The sequence below is a fragment of the Sceloporus occidentalis genome, unplaced genomic scaffold (assembly GCF_023333645.1).
Source record: "Sceloporus occidentalis isolate IW3139 unplaced genomic scaffold, rSceOcc1.0.p SCAF_104, whole genome shotgun sequence".
Taxonomy (NCBI): domain Eukaryota; kingdom Metazoa; phylum Chordata; class Lepidosauria; order Squamata; family Phrynosomatidae; genus Sceloporus; species Sceloporus occidentalis.
This window is the reverse complement of record NW_028317084.1, coordinates 2,751,185-2,775,641: the sequence shown is the minus strand read 5'-3', so window position 1 is coordinate 2,775,641 and position 24,457 is coordinate 2,751,185. Positions and strand designations below refer to the sequence as shown.

Below are 24,457 nucleotides of genomic sequence, written 5' to 3'. Positions count from 1 at the left end.
CAGTTCTACTGCATGGAAGCTTCACTTTTTCAAGCACTCAGATTCCAAAGCCCTAGAAAAATGCAGTCTTAACCTCTTGCATGTCAACTACTGTAGCAATTATAGTAATGTTCGGTGTGACTAAGATATTTGTGCAAGTGTCATGGGTGTTTTCTGGACGGTGCCAGTCTGAGCAATATTTTTCTCTTTCTTTGCCTCCCAACATGCCTGTGCTATTTTATAACTCTGTGTGTGTGTGTGTGTGTGTGTGTGTGTGTGTGTGTGTGTGTGTATAACATTTTCCTGAGTATTCACCAGATCCAGACACACCACTCAAAGAAGGAAATACTCATTTAGGCCTTGTCTGCATGGGGCAAAAGGCCAATCACCACCACCACCCCAAATTCTGGTGGCATCCCTGTTCAGATGACACAGCCCAAACCCCAGTTCTGGTGCAAAGAGTGCCTGGCATATTCATCACCAGAACCAGGGTATAACACCCTTAACATGAATTTAAAAACGTACTTCTTACTCTGGATCTCCCTGGAAGACCTGGAGCCCTCTGTTCTTGCCCTAGGGGAGCTGTCTGCATGTGCACCCTGCTGAGCCATCCAGTGTGTCTGCTGCTGTCACCAATCACTCACTTTGAGATCAGAATAAGGTGCCCAGCCATGTGACTATCACTGGGCACCTCGTTCGGACCTCATAAATGAGTGATCTGCAGGGGTGACAGACACACAAGGTGGCTCAGTAGACAACATATAGACAACTGTCCCAATGCAGGAACAGAGGGTCAAGTAAACAGAGGAGGTCAAGGGGATACTCTGGGCTGCCCCTGGAGTATCCTGGCCCATGCAGTCAGGGCCTTAGTATATTTGAGCCCCAAAAACAAACGGGTTGAATTTTGTTAATTATGATGTAATTTTGAGATTACTTACTGGAATGCCCCTTATGCCAGGTTCACCTGGAAGGCCTGGAATTCCTGGAATTCCAGTCTCTCCTTTTTCACCATCTTCTCCAGGAAGCCCTTGGTCTCCTATGCTGCCCTAAAGTATATACAGGCATAAACAATGGTCAGAAAGGGAGGCATTAGTTTCTTAAGTATAATCATTGTGTCCAAATGGTTTCTTTAAAATCTTTTCTAGATGTAAACTCTGTAACAGAATTTTAGGGAACCTGGAGTTCCATATGATGACAATTTCTTTTAATTAAATGTACTTTCAGTTGTGATGCAAACAACACTTTAGTTACTGTATACTTCACATATGATTGAGAAATTGCTCTTTTTCTTTCTAGCATGCTTTAAGAACTTTCATGCCTATTTAAAAAGACAGTGCAAGAGGGGGTGAAAGCCATTTATAATTATATTTACAGCACATTCAGGATCCCTTTGGTGCTGGAATTTCCACATGTTTGTGAAGAAGCAACACATGTGGTTCATCCCACCATACAAAGTAGGAGGTTAAAGAAGTGACTGAGTGAGTGTAGTAGATCCTTCTCTGCCTTATCTTTCTTTAGGAGAAAGCAAGGGTGGAAGAAAAATACAATGATAAAGCCAAAGAAGGAGGGGACTAAGCTCCCTTCCTCCTGTCCTATCTTTAGTGTTCAAATCATACACACACATATGAATGAACAAACATGGCTGCTCTGCAGACATCTAGTTTGGCTCTAAGAAGCAATTCTGGGAAGTGTATTTATATGTTTCTCGTATTCTGACTGGACATAACATCACACACAACAGGAATAGCAGGAACTGCTTTAGGGAGAGGCAGATTCTCTTTCTCTCTGATCTCCCTGTGATAGCTGTAAGTAGCCAGCTATGCGGGCTACATAGATGGCTCTTGCTCTTAGTAAAAGTCATGAAACAGTGCCATCTGAACACTTTGAAAAAATGTGTACCTCAATTTAAGCCAGGTTGGAGCAAATGTGCGCCTCCAGATATTTTTGGGTTATAACACCCACCAGTCTCAGTCAGCTTAGCCAAAAATGAGATATCACAGGAGTCCCAGCAAAAAAGCACCTGGAGGGCTACATCTACAAACTCTGAATTCACTTAACTAATCAACTATTTTGTAACAAGGTACATGTGGAAGCTATCCTATCAATCTTATTTAAGCCACATGAGAACATACTTGAATTATCTTCCATGATATAGTAAGAGGATATGGCAACAACTGTTTGGTAGAAATATGTGACTCTTCCCTCCTGATTTATCACTGTGAGCATGATGACATCTCCAGTGTAGGCCTTCATCAGTAGGACATAACAGAGTATTTCTATATATCTTCAAGCAGCAACAGTAGTGCTGAGCTAAGTTTTAAAGGCAACTTTTATTTTTAAGAAAAGTCATAGAAAACATTTTGCTATTTAATTGTGATAACTGTTAAAATGTACCTTTAGCCCATCTTTCCCTTGGATGCCATCCTCACCAGGTGGTCCTGGCATTCCCTGTTTTTCACAAGAAATAAATCCAAATGTTATTACTTCCAAACACCACAGTATACACACAGTGCTCCAGAAACTAGAAAATTATCCTGGAGTTGGACAGCAGAACAACAACTCAAGAACAGAGAATATATTGAAGATGTTTGAAACTATCTTGTCTGGCTTTACACAAATTCAAAACTTACCTTTAAAAGAACAGGAGACAAGGTTTTACACATAAGACTGAATCGCTTGAGAAAATCTTTATAGAGTGAGCAATGTCTGAGAGGGTGATGGAGATTTCAGCTCCCTATATCTGAAGCATGTAGGGGAATGGCAAGGAGCAAGGAAATTAAGGAAATCTGAATTTTTTAAAGTATGGCTTCACACACACGATTTCTGTCATGCTACTGCTTAAAACTTGGTGGTTGGTTCTCCCAAACCCTAATAATTTCTCTCTGCCTTCTGTTTCAGTGAAAAACGAGGCCTAAAACTAAAGTTAATTAAAACCAAAGTTAATTAAAGTTTACAGGGAACTGGAGAGATTAATTCACTGTCATTAACATTAACATGTTGAAATAATAAAATCTGTTGAATTATGGCATTTTATTTAATTACTTGAAGTATTCATTTTCAAACAAAGCCCTGGGATTTATAGAGAATGGCATGGCGTGCAGTAACCATTCCCCCTAAAATGATGTTTAAACTAATTTTATTGTAAGTTACCCAGAGATCTTATGATATGAGATATAAATATTTTAATTATTATACATGAAATCAAAGAATTATATTTAAGTCTCTGTTTAATCCACTGTGATCCTGGAAGTTTGTAATTCATAATTTCCATTCCACTTCTCATTTCTAAAATACAATACTCTACTTACTTTCAAAATATGCTCCATGTTTACTACTTACTCTTAAACCTTGCTCTCCTGGCTCTCCAGTGTTGCCAACATGTCCAGCATCTCCCTGTCACAAGCAACAGAAACACATCAAACCTATATTTTATACAACTCCTTTCTTGTTGACACAACAACTGGATTGTGTTGCTGCATGATCATACAAAAGCCCAAGCAATAACAAAAGCCCAATTTGACTTTATATTACTTAAATGTTTCACACATGCACAGTGTGGCTACTAATAGAAAATCATGCAACACTGGGCTTTCAGTAGGCTTTAATTTCATACATGTGCAGCCTTTCTTGGTTGCATTGTGTGTATTCTTGCAAAACTGAGATTTGTACTGCAAGGGATTCTGTAGCTGACAGGAAGGGTTACAAAGCTTCTCAAGGGCTTGGTTATGTCATTATGGTAACTATGTTTTCATTTTGATTATTGCTGGACTTGACCTTCATTATTTTGCTACATATTAACAGAAAGCCCAGGAATACTAAAATGAGCTCTTGTTTAAATCTTGCACACATAGGACCTAGTTTTTCATTCTGAGTGTTGAAAAACTTTTGTTTTGTTTTGTTTGTCTCATATTCTTTGGAACATTACAAGATGGCAAAAATCTCATTCTAAGCCAAGTCATTATGAATTTTACGGTATTTCTACTCTTTTGTCTTCTTTTACACACATGGTACCAATTCTATGATCAACACAAGACAGTTGCCCACCCACCCACCTTTTTAAAACACACTGTAGCAATCTAGCTAGCATTTAAACCCATTTAATTTATAACATTAACTGTTCCAGAGGGAAGAAATGTATTAAAACAAGTGGTGCTACTGTGACATAATCTAGTGCAACCTCTCTGTCTCCCCAGTGCAACCCTGAAAACAAATCATCCCAACAGTAACCTTTGTGCCTGGTTCTCCTTGTGGTCCTGGCTCTCCCTCTGGTCCGGGTGGTCCCTGAAACAAAAACAAGCCAGACGTTATCCACCATCCACCAATAACAGCTTCCCAACATAAAATCAACAAGGGCTTCATACAGCCAAGAAAAACATTTTAATGAAATGTGCTTGAAGCTCCTCCAATATGCCTTGTGTCAGTAGATGGATTCAAGTAGCATAATATTCTATCAATAATCTATCTGCTTTCTCCTGGCTCTGTATCTCTTTCCTCAATCAGCACAGTAGATGGCCTACTGTTGGTCCTTCTTTCTGCTTACTGACCAGACTTGTTTCCTACTTTCATTCCCACATATTTTACACATTCCATTAATTTCTGTTGTCAGGCTAGCTATCTGGCAATGGGAATCTTTCCAAAACAACAATAACAGCCATTCTGAGGTCTTCCCTTCACCAAAGGGGCTTTTCCGTATGGGAGCCTAGTGGGGCTTACTGTACTCACCAACTGTGAAACTCCTAGGTTTGCTTAAAGTGGGCATGTTCAAAATATGCCTATGATATTTTTCAAGAAGCTGACACCAGAACTGTCACAGATATTTGTATTTACAATAAATGTTTGCTACTGGGTAGATTTCTGGGGGCAGGTTATAGCCTAACCCATTCTCATGTACATGTGTGTTGTTAACTCACTTTTTATGAAAAGTGTGCAATACCAGAAAGTGCCCTAATGTCAGGCATGCTCAGAATGCAACAAATTGTAAAATAGGTTATAGGCTCCTCCCGCGCCATCAGGGCTAGCCTGAAGAAAGAGGCTCTTCCCTCCTTAACTGTCATCTTTCGGCCGATGAGGGAGAGAATAGGCTGGCCCAGCTCCATCAGGGCTAGCCTGAAGAAGAAGAGCCCTCCCTCCAATCCATCTGCCTTGGTCCAGGCCTCCGAGGAAGAGAAGAACTGCTGGACCTGATCCCCTCCCCCCACCATTCCCTTCTCCTTTTGTGTCGTGCCTTTTAGATTGTAAGCCTGAGGGCAGGGAACCATCTATTATCCCCTCTGTTGTAAACCGCTCGGATTCCCAGTGATTGGGCAGCATATAAATAAATCCTATTATTATTGTTATTATTATTGATATACAGAGGCTGCATGTGATATAAATGCAGTAATTGAGTACATCCAGTTTAATTTTTGCAACAGATTCCTTTAATCAATTTTTTTTAAAAGGATACTCACCACAAAGCCTGTTTCTCCTATAGGACCAGCATCACCTTGTTGTCCCCTCAGTCCCTAGTATTAAACAAAACCTTATGTATGCATGCCATTCAGTATTTCTTTCACTATAAGTACTAGGCCACCTTCACTGTTGCGAAGGAAAATAAAGAAAGGATCGTTTTTAGCATTTTATATCTATACTAGCAACAGTATCAGAACACAGTAGTGTTGTTTTTCTAAATCTAAAAATATTTTTAAAAGTCTCCTCTTCTATCTTTAACCAGACATAAGCTAGGATCTACATTTTGTCATTCTTTTGGTTAATACAGATTTTGTTTACATATGACTTAATTTTTCATCTGGTTTTGTTTTATTAAACAGTCAAAAGTCTGGAATGAAATGATGTGAAAGCAACTACTGCAGGAATAAAATTCAATTCATTCTTTAGTTCAAAGAAAAGATAAAGTGTTGCTAGTGGTACCCTTGTGATGTAAAAATAATAAACCTCCAACATACCTCCCAGCTAACTTTAATGTAGTGGTTCTCAACCTTTGGCTTTTGAGATATTTTGGACTTCAGCTTCTGAATGCTCCAGCTAGCATGACTAATAACCTGGAATCCTGAGAGATGAAGTCCAAAACATCTGGAAGACTAAAGAATGAACTACTTATCTAACTTAACTGCTACACATTTTGTTTTACATTTAACAATGGGTATTCTTATATTGAGAGCCAGTGTGGCATAGTGGTTTTGGTGGCACAGTGGTTAAATGCTGTTAATACAGCCACTCACTCACAAACCACAAGGTTGTGAATTCAATCCCAGCCAAGGGCTCAGGGTCAACTCAGCCTAGCATCCTTCCGAGGTTGCTAAAATGAGTACCCAACTTCTGACTGGTTAGGATGTATACATGAAAATGTCCCTTTATTAGGCGAAGAGCTGCTGCTGAGAGGGTGATTTCCCCAGAAAAACTCTTTTAACATCATAATCTCACTCTGATTTAGAGGATGGCATAGTTACTGTCTCCTATAAAGACATGGGAGATCAGATGATATATCCATTGTCTCAGTTTGTAAGATAGTTTCTTATAGGAATGAAAGCTTCTCCAGTCTCCTTCTGAGAGGCATTACACTGAAATGCATTACCGATCAGCACTCTTCTAGCAATTTTACAAATTTTACAAGGCAACAACATTCCTGTGCACTAATGTGCCGGAACAAAATGATTTCATAGAAAGTTACTAGTTTAATTTCAAAAGCCTGGTGACATACATATATATCAGTTCAAATTGCACACCATATGCTTTGGACTGCCATATTTCTCTCCAAAACTTTGTAATTAAATAAAGTAAGTTTATCTGAGTTTAGCTGCATTGTTTTACAGAATTTATTCTGATGCTACAAAACAGCTCTATCTGAAAGAAAAGGAGTGGAAAGTGCATTAGTCACAAAGGATGCATCTGCACTGCAGAAATAATCTAGTTTGATACCACTTTACCTGCCATGGCTCAGTGCTATGGAAATCTGGCAATTGTAGTTTTGTGAGACATTTAGCCTCCTCCGTCAGAGAACTCTGGTGCCACAACAAACTACAAATCCCAAGATCCCAAAGCATTGAACCATGACAATTAAAGTGGTTTGAACTGGGTTATTTCTGCAGTGAAGATGCAGTCAAGGAGTCCTTGGCACCGTGTGACAAAAATTTGCTTGTTTTGTTTTATTTGTTCATTTTATTTTCACAGAGGTTCGGATTCTCAGAATTGTGACTGCACTCACTATATAACAGATTCTGTGCTCGTGTGGAGATCATACAGTGATAAAAATCAAAACTGCCAAATCAGAATTCTGAAACTAAACAATGGTTTATATCCATCTGTTTTGAAAAGAAAATTCCTTGTCAAAACAACCAAGAATGTCCTGGAGTTTTGCCATTCCCATTTAAAGGGAAGAGATTCCAGACTACTGCATCTGTTAGTAGCCTTTCAGAGATGTAAGTGCAAACTACATTAAATAATATTTAGTTGTGTTCCTACATGCTTTTCATCTTTTCTGTCTCTCTTGCTTCATTGGAACCAATATAGTTAACACAAAAGGTCTGTGGGCAATTAATTTACACTTTACTTTAATTCATGGATTGATGCAATGGTTTTAAAACTGCTAATTAGAGAGCAAAGAGGGTGGATGAGTTTTGTCTCATTTAGTACCGCAGTATCTAGGATATTGTGGGCAACTTATCGACCTTCTAAACTTTTATACAAAGAACAAGTTACTGAAAGGAACTGACATTCACTATTAAAAAGAAATCTATGTGACAGTACAATTGCCTTGTAACACCCCGTGGTTTTCTGCTGCTTCAGTATCATGAAGCATAGACTCTGAGCAAGCAGCCTAACCATTTTCCATACCATTCCCACGGAGCTCAGACAAATTTGGCACAGAAACATCTTTCTCATGACTCCAGTAGAAAACAAAAGGAGAAAATATATAGAACATAATTTTGGGAAACTCAGCCAATATTGGGAACTTTTCATTGTACAATCTACAGTGAAGATGGTAATAACAAGAAAGCCAGTGTGGTGTAGTGGTTTAAGCGCTGGACTAAGAGACTGGAAGATCAGAGTCCCAACTCAGTCATGGAAACCCAATTTTGGCATGTTACACTCTCTGGCAAGAAGGCAATGGCAAACCTCCTCTAAACAAATCTTGTCAAGTCGTCTTGAAGGTACATAACAAAAACAACATGTGACATTTAGATGAAATTTCTTTGAAATAATATTTGATTCTATTTTACATTCTAAAACTAAATTCTTTTTGCTTCTTCCTTTATCCTGCTGGATACTCTATGTCTGACATAGACTGAATTAACTACTCAACAGCTTTTGCATTCCAAACACCTTATTCCTGGAACACTTGCTGACTTGAGCACTGGACAGTCCCCAGATCTGCTGAACTTGCCCTAAGGATGGTCCTGGACCTTTTAGAGCTCATGGCAGGAATAATATCAACATACAGCTTTTCAACCTAAATTCAGTTTGATAGATTTTGACTAACATCCCATTTAAATTGATATGACTGTTTACATGAGTGCATTCTCATCCTCTTCTATATTATCATCCCCACCATCATTACTACGATTGCTGCCGCTATTGCTACTACAATGGAGCCTTGTTATCTGCAGGCTTGCCATCCAAGGATTTAAGCATCTGTGTATGGCAAGCCTTGTCATGCCAAATGGTGGCGAGTGAACATGATTGTACTAGTGGGTGCATATATATTGCACCACCAATAGGGACAATGGGACTTGAGGTCCTGCATTTTTTGGTATCTGCAGGAGAGGGGGGGGATGGAATGGATCACCCACAAATACCAAGATCCAATTGTATTACTTAAAGCAATGGCAATGTACATAGCTCTCAACAGCATAATAAAAATAAACAAATCATAGCTCTTTCCTTATAGCATAAATATAAAATACCAATAAAATAAAATAAAGTATCAAAATAGAGGAAGTGATTGAAAGCACAAAACAGCAAGATCACTTTCATACACTTTTTGTGTATCACTTTTAATTCTGAATACTGCCTTTACCAGTTTTAGTCAACAGAAACAGATACACCTGAGAAATAAAAAGGACCCAAGGTGGAGAAAGAAAGGTGCAGGCACAAAGAGAGATTGTACAATAGTAAGAGATGCAGATGAATGCATTTTGTTGGACTTGTGTCATCAGTACTGGGGCTGAAGACCGAAAAATAAAACATAGGCTTGCTGGGAAAAAAAGGGTTAAACAATCTAGGCACTTTAGGAGGGGGTTCCTAAGCATAAGGACTGTTGCAGGACTATGGATAAACCATTTAAGGATACAAGGGACATTAGGCAAGTGAGTTAGAGAAATGAAAGTCTTGAATAGGAATATATAATACTCATGTGAGTATCCTTGACTTGGCTTCCATCACCCTGCCCTACAGCAAGCCAGTTTTGTTTAACTGCCACCAACAGCAAAATAAAGTGTCACTGCAGACATTAAAGAGGTGTGTAATGGGGGTTCCAAAAGGTGAATCTTTGATGTAATTATGGATACAAATGAATGGCTAAGAACCAACATGGGTAGAATTTTTCTTCACAACAGGCTAAACCAATAATCGAAACAGCCCATAGCAGAATTGCCATTTAGTATATGGGTTTGCAGATGAATGTAGATTGTACGTTTGCTGAAAAGTTGGTATACTAGTTGGAGATACTTTCTGGCAGGGAAGAAGAATGGGTTGGTGGGGTGGCTTTTCCTTTCTATATCTATATGGTCTTGTCAGGATTCCTGCTCTGAGAAGAAGGGCCACTCTATCTACAATACTGGGGTGCCTGCTGAGGAACCACAGATTGCAGTCTTAGTGTAGGATGTCCTATAACGTATATTTAATTGAAATGCAATATGGAAAAATCTAATACCCCAAATATTTCGTTTTAAAGTATTATTAACGTGTATGGAAAACAACTTACTGGTTCACCCATGGGACCGCTGTCTCCTGTGCTTCCAGGAGGACCAGGCAAGCCCTAAAATTAGAAAGCCAACAGAGGAAAAGCTGTTTTAAATTCCATATACAAAACACGTTCATTTTTTTGGCCTGCAGATTCAAAACATTGGCCACAAAATCCATTCAGTGACGGTTATTTTTCAGCTCATGAATACGCTCCTACCAACTGTGTTAACTGGTTAGTTGGTTTGCTAATCAAAGCCTCCTCTAATTTGTTGTTGTTGTGTTCCTTTATTTTGACCCTTATGGTGACCCTTCAGTGAACCTAGGGAGAGGTTTTCTGGGCAAGATTTGCTCAGATGGGGTTTGCCATTGCCTTCCTCTGATGGTGAGACAGTATGACTAGCCCAAGATCACCCAGCAAGTTTTCAAGTCTAAGTGGGGATTTGAATCATAGTTTCCAGTCATAGTCCAATGGTCAAATCACTACACCATGCTGGCTCCACCAATTTGGTAAGCAATTTCATTAATACTCTTTGAGTATGCAGAAACGCAAATGCACAAAGACGAAGACCACTTACCAGAGTGTAGACACTGCTGAATTCAGTGGGATTTACCTCTGGGTAGTCATATAAAGGGGTTTACTGTCCTTTATTGAACAATGGCAAATGATTGCTGTTCCCTGGAATGTCTTAATGCAATATCAACTGATGTTAAAAAAGATAAACTGTCTAAGTTTGTTATGTTTGGAGTGCTTCTTCTGCCTTTGAATACTACAAATATGGATATATAATACATACTGTGGCAGCAAGAACTGTAAAAGTAGTCTACTCTTCAACTTTTAACTGTGGTAACAGAAAATGTATTTTTAAAATATTCTGATGTAATAATACAAGACATGTGTGAATATTAGAGATGTTATTGTGGAGCTCTTGCTTCCCCAACCCTATGCCATATCACACAATAGTAGCTTTTAAAACTAATTTTGTATTAATTGAATTAATGAGATCTGAGACTTAAAGTGTAAACCGTTGTGGATCATAATGGCAATTTTGAAAATGACTGTTGGTGTTTGACATGGAATGAATTCTGGTGGAAGAGCAGGGAATGGCATATTTGGATGTTTAAACATTGAAGAAAGGGCATCTTTATTGTTGTCAGTTAAACATATGGGCTGGAATCCTGTTGGTCAGTTATGAATCAGTAACCTAGAGTTATGTACTTGTGACTTTGGCATTCATGATCCCTATGTAGCCAGAATTTAGAGGCTACATAGGGATGGTGAAAGACCCCCAATTTCCACTTATCGGGAAGCAGCCAATAGAGGTCTATTCCCATGTTGCTCAGGAAGCTACTGGTTGACAGTCCCATCACTTCACATGAGCAATCTCTAGTATAAGGGGGAATTGCAACAGGGGTCCTATCTGCCTGTCACACTGGAGACTTCCTCATTGACAGGAGAACAGACCCCCTTTAATCGCAGCAGCTGCTTCCCAATAAGTAGGGATTGGGTGATCAAGACTGGATTCACTGCATAGCACTACAACTGAGGGAGAGAGAAGGCTGGCCCAGTTCCATCAGGGGCTAGCCTGCAGAAAGAGGCTCCTCCCTCCCCAACTGTCATCTTTCGGCCTCTGAGGGAGAGAGAAGGCTGGCCCAGTACCATCAGGGGCTAGCCTGAAGAAGAAGAGCCCTCCTTCCGGTCCATCTGCCTTGGTCCAGGCCTCAGAGGGAGAGAAGAATGCTGGACCTGATTCCCTCCCTCCCTCACCATTCCCTTCTCCTTTTGTGTCGTGTCTTTTAGATTGTAAGCCTGTGGGCAGGGAACTGTCTGTTATCCCCTCTATTGTAAACTGCTCGGATTCCCAGTGATTGGGCGGTATATAAATAAAACCTATTATTATTATTATTACAGTATTTACACTTATGTAAATACCCCACAGCATTTTAACCATCACTTGATATAGCAAAGTTAATGTATTACATTGATACAGTACTACTGATATGCTTGTAGATGTTTGTACTTATGTTGTGTTACAGATAACATTTTTAGGATATAAAATTTGTGGGGGGCTCAGTAGGAGGATGCAGCATTGTCAAGTGAGGGGTGTATGTAGAATTCAGACTCAGGAAGTTGCCTACCCCTATCTGCTATGATCAACAGTTCTCCAACATTTGTGATGACCTTGGATGACTGAATTTGTGGACATTAGCATACTGAGGATATGCTGTATCTCTCCGCTAGAACCTCTCTTCCTCAGACTATAGGCGAAGCTACATAAAACATCATTGATATTGTACACTAGATAGATATGCATATCAACCAGAGCTTGGATAAGTTACTATTCTTGGAACTGCAGTACAAAGAAAGGTACTTTCCCAAGTTCAGAGGTTGTCAATAACCCCAAATACAAGGATTTAAGTTTACTAGCCTTCAAAGGATAAGCCATTGGTACAATCTTGAACAGGCATTGAAAACAGCCACTGACGAGGGCAGTAAAGAAGATGGTGACTCTGAATCTTCTACTTTGGCCTGAGTGACCCTCTTACAATATACAGAAACTATAGACCAAAATTTAGCATATAAATATGAGGCCTAAGACAGATAATAACACTTTTCCTGCACAATTCAAAGAGATTTGCAGGGTAAAGCATAGGCACTATCGTTTGTTTGGAATGTAAAGGAAGTGACAAAGAGAGAGCAAGTATCCTTGTTTTTGATATATTTTTTTAAAATCAGTACTCTTTATTACATTTTATAGAGTTGTTTTTTAAATGCCAAGATGTTCAAACCCACATTTCATTACTAGCATTTGTGCTCCTTCACCTTGCGATTTCTAGTACTACTCTGGCATTATTTTCCTGAAGTCTTGTACTTTATAAAATGCATGATTTATAAAAATGTAGTTTTGATCCTTTGCAATGGACTGCGGGAAAAATGGCTCAATAAAAGGTTATTAAAGAAAAAAAAAAGGGGGGGGGACCCAAACTGATTTTGTAGATTTAAGGTATACTTCTTTTAAGATGTATTCTGGAAAAAGCCAAAACTAATAATCAGAAGACACCTGTGTATTATGACAACACAGAGAAGAATACCAGACACTTAAGTAGATCCAGATATCATATTCTGTATTTTAATAAAGTCATGGTCAAAATGGTGAATGGAAAGTACTCAGAAGATCTTGGACTTCTCAAAAGAGAACTGTTGAAAATTTGGGAGCACTGTCTGTGTTCACATAAAAATGGCAAATCAAGATTCTGGCACAGATATGATGGTGCATCACCTTTTGCTCTTTCCAGTAATGCAAGTAGCTAAACAAATTAGCAATTGTTGGTTTAGTGTATTGTATGAACTTAGGATCCTAGCTCGTTGTTCTCCTTTTTTTGATAAAATTACCAGCTTGGTAGATGAAGAGAATGCTGTAGATACAGCATAACTTGATTTCAGTAAAGCCTTTGACAAGATCCCCCACAATATTCTTGCAGACAAGCTGGTAAAATGAGGGCTAGACAATGTAACTGTTAGGTGGATTTGTAATTGCTTGACCAGCCGAACAATGGCTCCTTTTCATCCTTGAGAGAAGTGACCAGTGGTGTGCCACAGGGTTCTGTCCTGGGCCCAGTGCTACTCAACATCTTTATCAATGACTTGGATGACAGTATTGGGAGCATTCTTATCAAATTTGCAGATGACACCAAATTAGGAGGAGTAGCTAATACCCCAGAGGACAGGATCAAAATTCAAAATAACCTTATTAGATTAGAAAGCTGGGTCAAACTTAACAAAATGAATTTCAACATAGATAAATGTAAGTATTGCACTTATGGTAGAAAAATGAAATGCATAGTTATAGGATGGGGGACACTTGGCTGAACGAGACTACATGTGAAACGGATCTAGGAGTCCTAGTAGACCACAAGTGGAACATATGTCAACAGTGTGACAATCGGTTTGTTATTAAGTTTATATAATGCTAGAAAGCTTTAGATTTATTTTACTTGATTATCATTGATTTACAATATACTTAAAGTAAAAAGAGAAGATTGAATATTAGATTGTGTTACACATCAGTTTTAGAGGTCTATCATCTATATTTTCTTTATGAATAAAGAGAATCAGATGCTTTAATGAACCTCACTAGGGTTGAAATTTGGTGGTGGCTACAAATTTTGCTACTAAGGCACACAGTGGTTCAGTGGTTAAAACATTGACTCTGTTGACTGCAAGATTGGCAGTTCGAGGCCCAAGTAGCACGTGACGTAGGGAGCTCTCGTCACTAAGAAGACAACAGGTTTTTTCCCCCAGCAGTAGCAAATAATGGGGGAGAGGGACAGCAGATACTACAAAAATGGGCTGGTGTGCCACTGATCATGTTGTTCACTTCTGCTGTAGGCACGGAGGGGGGGGGGGAATTAAAAAACCCTCTAAAAATTATCATAACCCTTTGAATAGTCAACCCTGGTACTAACATTCCAGTAAAGGTATTAATGGAAGTAGTGCCACATGTATTTCCCATAAATAAAAAAGAAACATAGCCTACATGGTATGCTAGAAGCCTAAATACACTAAAGGCACCACATCCAGTCTGATGTTGGAAGCTAAGCAAGGTCAGTCCTGGTTAGTACTTGGAAGGATTACTATCAAGGAATGCCAGGTAATGTAGGCTATTGCCTTCAGGGGAATGCAACAGTAAACCAGCTCTTCAGTATTTTTTGCCTAAGAAAACCCTATGAAACTAATGGGGTCACCATTGATTGGCAGGTGACCTGAAGGTGTATGTGTACATACGCATGCACACATACACATACACAATTTACTTCTGAGGTCTAATCTGCATTGTAAAAATAATGCTTTAACACCACTTTAACTGCCATGTTTCTATGCTATGGTATCCTGGGATTTGTAGCTCATGGTGGCACCAGAGCTCTCTGACAGAGAAGGCTAAAGGTCTCACAAGAATTCCATAACACTGAGCCAAGGCAGTTAAAGGGGTGTCAAACTGCATTAATTCTGCAGTGCAGACTAGACCTGAGTCTCAAGCGCAGGTGCTGCAAGACATCTACACTAGATGGGATATGCAATGTGAAGTCAAGCCTCAAGACAGGAGGGTGATCTGATCAGATACAGGACACTCAGAGTCACTGAAAAGGAACAGGACTAATACTTATGCTCTAATTATTCTAATTAAATGAAATATACATAGCAGTACTATGTGTACTGGAAGTCATGATGATTCAAAGTGGAAATGTACATTTTGTTCAGGCTAAAATTGTTTCACAAACTATGTTGCTTGATGAAGTGTGATTTTATTTTATTTTTCTCTCAAAAGTTCAAAATGGAAATAATATTTGATGGTAGAACTATGATTTTCCAGGGCAAAGCAGTGTACTTCTCTCATCATGTTTTCACCTCTTTAAAATGAAAATTTCAAGAATGGCCTTCTACATGTATTTTTCTACTTTTTAGTACAACATATTTCAAATAATCTTCTGGAAAGCAACAGAAAGGGGGCAGCAGATTTCCAGATTAAAAACAATGAAAATAAGCAGAATTTAGATTATCTTTTTTATCTGTATTTTATTAGCATTTTTAAATTCACTTTGTTCAGCATGCTTTCCACTCTCTTCTGTTTGAATTAACTGTTAAGTTAGCTCCCTTACTATCACTGTTAGCTTAGAATTTCTAAACACATAAAATACAGATCTCCAGGAAAATACAAAAGGATAGCTGTGCTGGTCAATGATACATCATCATCATTAACAACAACATAGTTTTTTGTGGGTTTTTTGGGCTATGTGGCCATGTTCTGGAAGAGTTTATTCCTGATGTTTCGCCAGCATCTGTGGCTGGCATCTTTAATGCTGCACCCTTGCAAGCCAATTTTCCACATAGAATACAGTATGTGCTGGTTCTCTTATCCACTGTTCTACTGTAATAAGAATGTTGAGTGAGTTCATGCAATGTAGCAGAGAAGCTCCCTGCATGCTTTAACATCAAAAACATATTGGCCAAGAACCTGCATCATCACACCTAGCTACGATGGAATGTCATTGTCGTAGCTACATCTGTTGATGCCACCCTCTCAAAACCAAGCTCTTAAGCCAGGTGACACTCCAACCAAAGGGTTTCTAAGATGCTCCAGATCAGGGTGCTCGGGGATGACAACTGCTGCACTGTCTTTTTGGCAGGGCATGTTGTGGTGGGCAACTGCAGCGATTCCTCAGGGTCCCGCTGCAGCTGCCTGGCTCCTAGCACCCCATGACTGGGAGAATGCTGCAGTCATCATTTCCCAGTGTCCTGATCTGCAACACCTTGCAAGCCCTTTATTTGTGTTTTGTTTTTTGAAGTCATATTTCTTCATTAACAAACACAAACGTGAACTATGAGACTGTAAATCTGTTTTACAAATTTATTTACAATTTACAATTCTCATAAAAAATGAACAGGATGTCAGCCGCTATTTTTGGAAAATCAGGACCAATATCTGCTGGTATATACTTTTGCCATTTTTGTCAGCCTGTGTAGTCCCTGGTGGGTCCCAGGGTAAAATAGTGTTCCCTAGACCCATTACAGTTGTCTATCCTTAGTCTAAAGTGATCTTCTGAATATTATAAAGGACTTACTGGTGCTCCTGGACTACCATTTTCTCCAGGGTTACCAGCTTTGCCCTGTTGAAATAAAAGAAAGAGAACATTAGAGTCGAATACATTTCAAAATAATGTTCAGCTAAAATTGCTACCTGTATATATCATTGTTTTAAAAAACACACTACTTCTCTGGCACGTACAATGAGTCCAGGAATGCCTTTTTTCCCCGTGTCACCAGTCTCTCCCTGAGGAAAAGGAAGCAAGATTGAATAACTTTAATGTAAATTTAGCAAGTTCATTAATATTCTCTTCACTTCTTTCTAAATCCGAAATCATGAGCCTTTATCATCACTTATAGAGAAAGTGTAAGAATTGTACAGCACCTTAATTATTTATTTCTTTAGCATTCACAGAACACTTCTTATGAAAGTTCTCAATCAGCTGATGACAAACACAATACAATTTATGATAGACTTGTTTCAGAATGAATGAAAATAGAATACCAAATTAAGGAACAAGACAGAGTTGGAAAATTCTACCTGGATTTATCTTTCATTCACCTTCTAATGACATCATGACACATTTTCAGGAGCCTAAGAAAGAACAAATAAATTAACATTACCTTAATACCTTGAGTCCCTTGCTCTCCTGGTGGACCATCCTGGCCTCTTGGTCCCTAAAAATTAAAAAGATAATTCTTGCTGTGTAAAACAGAAAATTTCCAGCACTAGTGCACAGTTGCTAACATTTCCAGTCATAATACCCACAACATTATCACAAAAGCAATCATTTTATTTTTCTGGGTACATTCTACAAAGGGTGCAATCCTACATAAGATGCAGTGAAATCATTGGGGCTTACTCCTGAGCTAATATAGAATGTGACTTGAATGTTCCATGTTATAGATTAAAGCACTTTACTGGTTAAGACGGCACAATAATGAATGTTTTCCTCCACTTTTGTACTTCACTCATGAGCTATTAGAGTTCAAAGCATCTATTATCTCTTGAGAAAACAATCTGAATTTAGTACTGATCTAAAACACTCCTCATGTCTTCTTAAATACATTAAGGTTGTATCGTGTCCACTGAGGATGGAAAAGAACAGAAGGCAGTTTTGTCATTTAAAATAAAAACAAAGTGGCTACCACTATGTTCTAGCACACTTTGTCTAATAAGAATATAAATAACAGGCTCATAAAATGTCAGGGCACTGCTGCTCCTTCCATTTTAAAAATGGTTACATCTTTCAGGAAATAATAAGAAAACAACAAAAAGAATTATAATTAGCAACACTTGCGTAAGCACAATCTCAACAGAGGTCGCTAAACTGCAAATGAATGCACTATGTGTAGATAGCATGATATTTCCCAATGTATAAAACATTACAACATGTGTAAAAGGGGTGTGTGTCTGTATGTGTGTGACATAACATGAGATTATTTCTACTGAAATGCAGCCTTGATGTAATATGTGTACACAGTGCATACCATTAGGGGGGAAATCTACATCTAAGGTGCAAATATTTATTAAGCACAAAGACCCAAGGATAACAGGGCCTTAGTTGCATGAAAATGAAAGAGAAAATAAAATTAGATTTCAAGAGCATGCTGATTACACATTCCAAGTTTCTGCACAGTTTTCTCTACAGGCCTTATGTCAGACACAAGAAATTGTTGTAGTTCATGTCTCCCCTTTGCTTAACTAAGTACACCCCCCCCCCCCGCATTATCTATGTCAATGGAGACTTTACTAAATTTAGGAACCTATAGGAATCCTAAGATGTACAGGGGAAGGCTTTCTCTCAGTCCCACCACCATCACAGACTCGCTTGATGAGAACAAGAGACCCTTCTCAATGGCTGTTCCCATCATCTGAAACTCCTCACAGGAGGGCAGGCTGCCACCTCTCTGCTTTTCTTTTGCCATGAGGCAAAGACGTTTTTATTCAAAAAGGTTTTTAATGTTAGGAAGGCTTTTATACAGAGTATATGCCTTAGTTACTATATATACTCATGTATAAATCTAGAAATTTTTGTCAAAAAATTGACTAAAAACCCTGAGTCAACTTATCCATGGATCAATGTAAGTACTGTACTTTAACTCTTACGAAGAAAGGAACCATCCCCTGGTGAAAAGCAAAAATGTAATCTGTACTGGAAGCACGGACACCCTCCCCATCTCTATCATCCAGCCAGCCTTTAGTGTGAGAACAAACAGATATGTCTGGTGGAATTCTGTACATTCTTTGGCATAGTTTTCCTTTGCTTGATCCTTTAGATCCTTTGTTAAATGTCCCTAAATTTTACCTTTGCCTTATCCATGGGTAATATAACAATCCATAATTTTGGCCCAAAAATCTGCCTTTGATTTATACATGAGGCTTACTTATAGTTGAATATATATGATATGTTTTTAATTTTTTTATGTTAATGTAATTTTGTACTGTTTTTACCTAGTCAATTTAGATTATCTTTTACATTTTTATTGTAAATTTTTTAAATGATTTCATTTGTGAGCTGCCTTGAGTCCCTTTCAGGGAGAAAGGCCTCATAGAGACGAGATGAGATGAAATAAATAAATAAATGTTTGCATGGTCAGAGAAAGTTTAATGGCCATTGCAGCTGCAGAAAGAGGAATGGGTTAATCCTCCTTAGCCTCTTTTGACACCTTTCCAATGGAAACTGATAGGAATTAGCCTTAGAATCAAAGGAGAAAAGACTATCAATGCAATTTTTGTGAGGAAGGAGAAAAGGTGAGAAAACAAAATGAAGAACATGTGGTTACAGAGTGAAAGAGAGAGAATGGAGGACAGAAAGACAGACAGTTGGTTGGCCAACACTCATTCTGGCTCTTCATACTTTTGCCTTGGGCTCAGGTCATTGGCAATATGCAGTAGGCAAGAGATTTTCTTCAAAAGAATGCAATCTTCAACAAAAAGTTTTTCTTGCTATTGTTGTTGTGTGCCTGCAAGTCATTTCTGACTTATGGTGACCCTAAGGCAGGGGTAGGCAACCCTTTTGAGCCGGGGGCCGGGTAGCTGTCCCTCAGACAACTGGGGGGCCGAAGCCAAAAAATAAATAAGTAAATAATTTTTTTAAAATTAAATAAATAAATAAACCGGGACAAATGTAGGACAAAATTTTCAAATGGAGGGCACTTTTTAAATAAAAAATGGAGGACACGTAAAAAAATGCTGATATTTTTAAAAATGTTAAGATAAATGCATGTTTCTGAGGCTTCTATAGACAATCACCCCCCAAAGGCCCTGGCGGCAATCGGTGGCAGGACCGGGCTGGGTCCGGTCCCAAGGCCTCGCCGGGCCGCATCCGGCCCGCGGGCCGCAGGTTGCCTACCCCTGCCCTAAGGCAATCCTATCATAGGTTTTTCTTGACAAGTTTTTTCAGAGGGGGTTTACCATTGTTGTTTTCTGAGGTTGTAAGAGTGTGACATGTGCAAGGTCACCCAGAGGGTTTTTATGCTCAAGTAGGGAATCAAACACTGATCTCCTGAGTCATAGTCCATCACTCACTGCTCTTCCTTCCATGCTATATATCCACCTAATTTTGTGGAGATCGCTACACAAATCATTTTAGTGACATGGTAAAACATCAGCCCTTGGCCATGTCTAGAAATTCACTATCAAGAATAAGGAGAGATACTCATTTCTCCAAAATGTCTTAAAGTTATACAACCACAGGTATCATTAATGTTGTAACGCTTATTTAAAATATCAAAAACAGAAAGAATACCCAAAATGTTTGTCTCTGTACAGTAAACACACAGAAATATAGACAAGGAGTTTGGATTGCAATATAAATTTCTCAGTTACAGCAGACTAAAAATATGCATATCCAGAGTGGGCTCACTACTACTAAAGCAGAGTAGTATTTCTACAAACAACACATTGTGAGTCATTGTTGGCACTGCTGAACTGGACCAAACAGAAGCATCGTATCCCATTGCAGAGAGGGCACAATGAACAAACTATGCCATTTGGCTATAGTAATTTGTACTGGGCTCCCTACTGCTATGATTCTGTATAAACAAAACGGATGAAAGTGTAACACTGTCAAACTGTAGCTATAGCTTTACACTATGACTTAAATTTAGTTTTATTTCAGAGAAAAGCAACAAGCTATTCTACATTTAGGGCTTGTCCACACAGACCATTTGCAGTGGTTTCTTCCCGCCCTCATGTCACCCTGTCCAGATGACACAAGGCCAAATGCTGAATTCAATTGTGGATTTTCCACACATGGGATGGGCAGTCCCACAGCGAATCCATGCCATCCCTTCTTTAACATGAAGACTAACCTTTTGCTCCAGATCTTACCAGAAAATCCAAAGCTGCTTACACAGCATCCCACTGTGCCACTCAGTGCCACCACTGCTGGCGTGTATCACTCCACTGAAGTCACAATAAGGTACTCAACCATGTAATTGATGCTGGATGGCTCATTTCTAGCCTCAGTGGGAGCGACTCACACTGGCGCTGATGGGTGGCACAGTGGGATGCTGTGTTGACAGCTAGTCAGCATTGCTACAGAAAACACAGGCAACAGGGAGAAGTCAGAAAAGCTTTGGGGCCAGAATGTCCCTGGGCCAGCCTGGAATATTTGGACCAGTGTAGACTCACTCCAAGATATAGCATGTATATCGTACTTTAGAGAGTTAAGGGGGCTTGACATTTATGATTTCCATAATTATTACAAAAACCCTCTGAGATAGGTTAGACTTGTGTCTTTCCACATCCTTCCTGCACTACAGACTTTGTAGTATTAGATTTCTAGGTTTATATTCTACACCAGGAAAAGATATGTGGGACTGAAAGGAAGAAAACTATTTCTTTTTTCTTTGATTTTGAGCACATCTTTCTCCCAGAAGGGTATCCAAATCAGCTCACATGATTAATTTTGTTTATTAATAAATAAAAATGAAGAACAGACCGGCAGCTTCAGCTGGCTTCAGGCCGAAGTGGGGGTGTGGCATTCACATGTGCCATACCCCCAAGTCACCTGGAAGTTGCACCGGCAATTACACACCGGGTGGCTTCCAGATGACTTGGACGCCATGCATCCTGGAGCCAGCAAAAAGCATCCCGCCATTAAAAACCATTTCCTTAGCAGCCGATCAACTGCTGAAAGCCTGCCTGAATAGGAACGTCTTTGCTCACTAGTGGAAAGCCAAGAAGAACTGCAACCCAGGGCCCATTTATACCACAAAATTAGAAGACTATACTGTCAGCCCTTCATATCCATGGGATTTTTATCCACAGATTCAACCATTCATGGCCTGAATTTTTTTTGAAACACCATTAGGCAAACCTTGATTTTTCCATTTTATATATAAGGGGCACCATTTCACTATGCCACTGTATTTAATGGGACTTCAGCATCCATGGCATAGTTTCCAGGAATCCACAGGGATTCCTGGAACCAAACCCCAGAGGATACCAAGGGTCCACTGTATTTCATGGCAACACTCTATGGAATCCTGGAGTTTGTAGTCTGAAGAAGCAGAAGAGCTCTCCAGCAGAGAATTCTAAAAACTCCTCCATGAATTGCAAATCCTATAAGGTATTGCAATGGCAGTTGAAACAGAATAAAGCACTATAATTGTGTAGTGTGAATAAGCCACCAGAAGCAACAGAAGAGAACTACCAGATTCCTGTTCCAGGTTGCCAGCAGCCCTAAACAGGTGCTCTGCTCTTAGGGTATGATAATATATAGCCAGCACTGTGTGGTAAGTCCTGCTGGTTTACTGGGAAGGACTAGAACTTGGAAACATTTTCTGACTACAGCTCACAGAATTTCTCAGTGGCATCCAGCATCCAGCCTACTTCTGCAGGTTTTCCCCTGCTGCTTCTTAAGGCTGGTGTTCAAGTTTGGAATGTTTTGAATCAGCTATGCTTGGCCTCACAGAGAATTATTAGCACGCACTGTATTGCTGTCGCTGATTTATGAAAAACAGCAGCATAACACTTAAATAATTATAGCCTTTTGACACTACTTAGCTTACATAATGAGTTCAAAGTGACCAAATTCCAGATGCAAACTTTTTCATTACATTGCCTACATGAACCTAAAGTTAGAGGGGAAACTGCAGTGGAGATATCTTTTGGCTTATTCAAATTCCTACTGTTTTCATGAGTTCATCACTGCAGGGGTTCAGTGGCTTTCTCATACATAATCAGAGCACTAACAGGGTTAGACAAAAATATTGCCAATATTTACACAGCTGCCTGATAAGCATTAGTCAAATAATAATAAATGTTATTGCTATTGATTTAGTTTTGTGGTCTTTGACATACAGCCACCATAAACCTAGTGTCAAAGTACAACCCTTGGGAACACAAACAGGATTACTAGGGATCAAAATCTTAGATAACTGAGACAAGGAATTATGCCATAATTTTATTCCAGATGGCTATGTATGTTCTAAACCTGCCAGGTGTACCCTTACTAGGGAACCAACACTCTCTGTTGAATAGGAAAGATATTTTTTTCAATGCATACATAAGTGAAAAACTCCTGGAGCAGCATGATAAGAATATAGAGAGGCCATATAAATAATATTACTCACTCTTTGACCTTTAGAGCCCTGTGGTCCAGAAGGTCCTCTCGGTCCTGGTGGCCCCTAAGAATGAAAGAATTTCAGTGTTAATAATTTCAAAAGATCAATTGAAGCATATTGGGAATATGCATATTTAACATTTAGAATAATGATATACATTCCAAGGTGAGCTGTTAATTGTAAACATGAAATCATCAGCATCAGCAACAAAACAATAATTTCCTTCTGTCCATAGCAAATTGTTCATTCAACTGGACTTCAAATGGACTTCCAAATTTTTTTCTAGGTGAGACCTGACAACATAATGTAAAACTTTTTGATACTGTTACATGCCTCCAGATCAACTCTGACTTATGGTGACCCTATTCTTGGCAAGATTTATTCAAAGGAAATTTACTATTGCCCTCCTCTGAGGCTAAGACAGTGTGACTTGCCCAAGGTCACGCAGTGGGACTCCATGGCTGAACAGGGATTCAAACCCCAGTCTCCTGGTAATCCTAGTCCAATGTTCAAACTACTGTGTTTTAATTTACTCTGTCTGGGAGCTGCCTGACCCTGCAGCAATGCATCCACAGCTTCTGTGATGGTAAATCAAATAGACTGCCTTTAGATGGGCAATCTGCATCAAGAATAAAAACTATAGTGATCTGCAAGTAGGTTGATCTCACAGAGCAAAAGATTGCTTTTACTTATTGTGTTTTCATTTTTCTCCCCCACAGGGGTGTTATTAGGGGGAATGTGAGGAGTGCATACCACATCAGGTGACACCCTAAGGGAGGTGACACCCCTATTTCCCAAACATCTGCCTTTGGGCAGAAACTGGCTGTGCCATTCTCCCATGTCCCTTTAAAATGTTGGAACTCAGTGGAAGAGAGGGTGTGAATGGTGCAAGGCTCAGTGGGAGGAGAAAGGAGAGGCCTCGTGGTGTTTTTTAAATAGAATTTTAATTTGATTTTTTAAAAAAGTCTTTTAAAATGTTCTGTAAAACATCACATCATACCAAATTTTCACTTTAACCACATGCAACTATGTGCATGCAAATACATTTAAGTTGTGTGTATGATATTGTAAATTAAAGGCATAATTTTATATTTGCTAGTTGTTTTATGTCACAACTATTGCCATTTCATTCAGTGATATATGGGAATTATGATTTATTAGTAACATTAGTACAAAGAAACATTACTAAGGATTATGTATGGTGTAGTGAGGAGTATGTCAATGGGAATAGGGTGATGCCACTGTTCCTCCAAAGATGTTCAGAAGTTCAAATGCATCCTCAATGAAACTTTGGACAACCTAGAGACATGGCTGCTATAATAAATAAAGGGCTTATAATAATAAATCATAATCCTGTCTGACCATCAGTGGTATGTGTTGCATGCAAAATCCCTTCTCAAAACTAAACACATGCACTCAATG

At 39.1% G+C, this 24,457-nt stretch overlaps 1 protein-coding gene across 1 annotated transcript in view; it reads right to left on the bottom strand.

Annotated features, from left to right (window-relative positions):
• The window catches only part of COL24A1 (collagen type XXIV alpha 1 chain), a 200,699-nt gene that overhangs the window by 49,579 nt on the left and 126,663 nt on the right, over window positions 1-24,457 (bottom strand). Inside the window, exons 28-37 of the mRNA XM_089497545.1 lie at window positions 23,045-23,098; window positions 17,084-17,137; window positions 16,662-16,706; window positions 16,498-16,542; window positions 9,899-9,952; window positions 5,427-5,480; window positions 4,207-4,260; window positions 3,319-3,372; window positions 2,374-2,427; window positions 918-1,025 (exon numbers count right to left, since the gene is read on the bottom strand). Of these exons, the coding sequence (XP_089353671.1) occupies window positions 918-1,025; window positions 2,374-2,427; window positions 3,319-3,372; window positions 4,207-4,260; window positions 5,427-5,480; window positions 9,899-9,952; window positions 16,498-16,542; window positions 16,662-16,706; window positions 17,084-17,137; window positions 23,045-23,098 (576 nt within the window). The remainder of the gene's footprint in view (window positions 1-917; window positions 1,026-2,373; window positions 2,428-3,318; window positions 3,373-4,206; window positions 4,261-5,426; window positions 5,481-9,898; window positions 9,953-16,497; window positions 16,543-16,661; window positions 16,707-17,083; window positions 17,138-23,044; window positions 23,099-24,457) is intronic.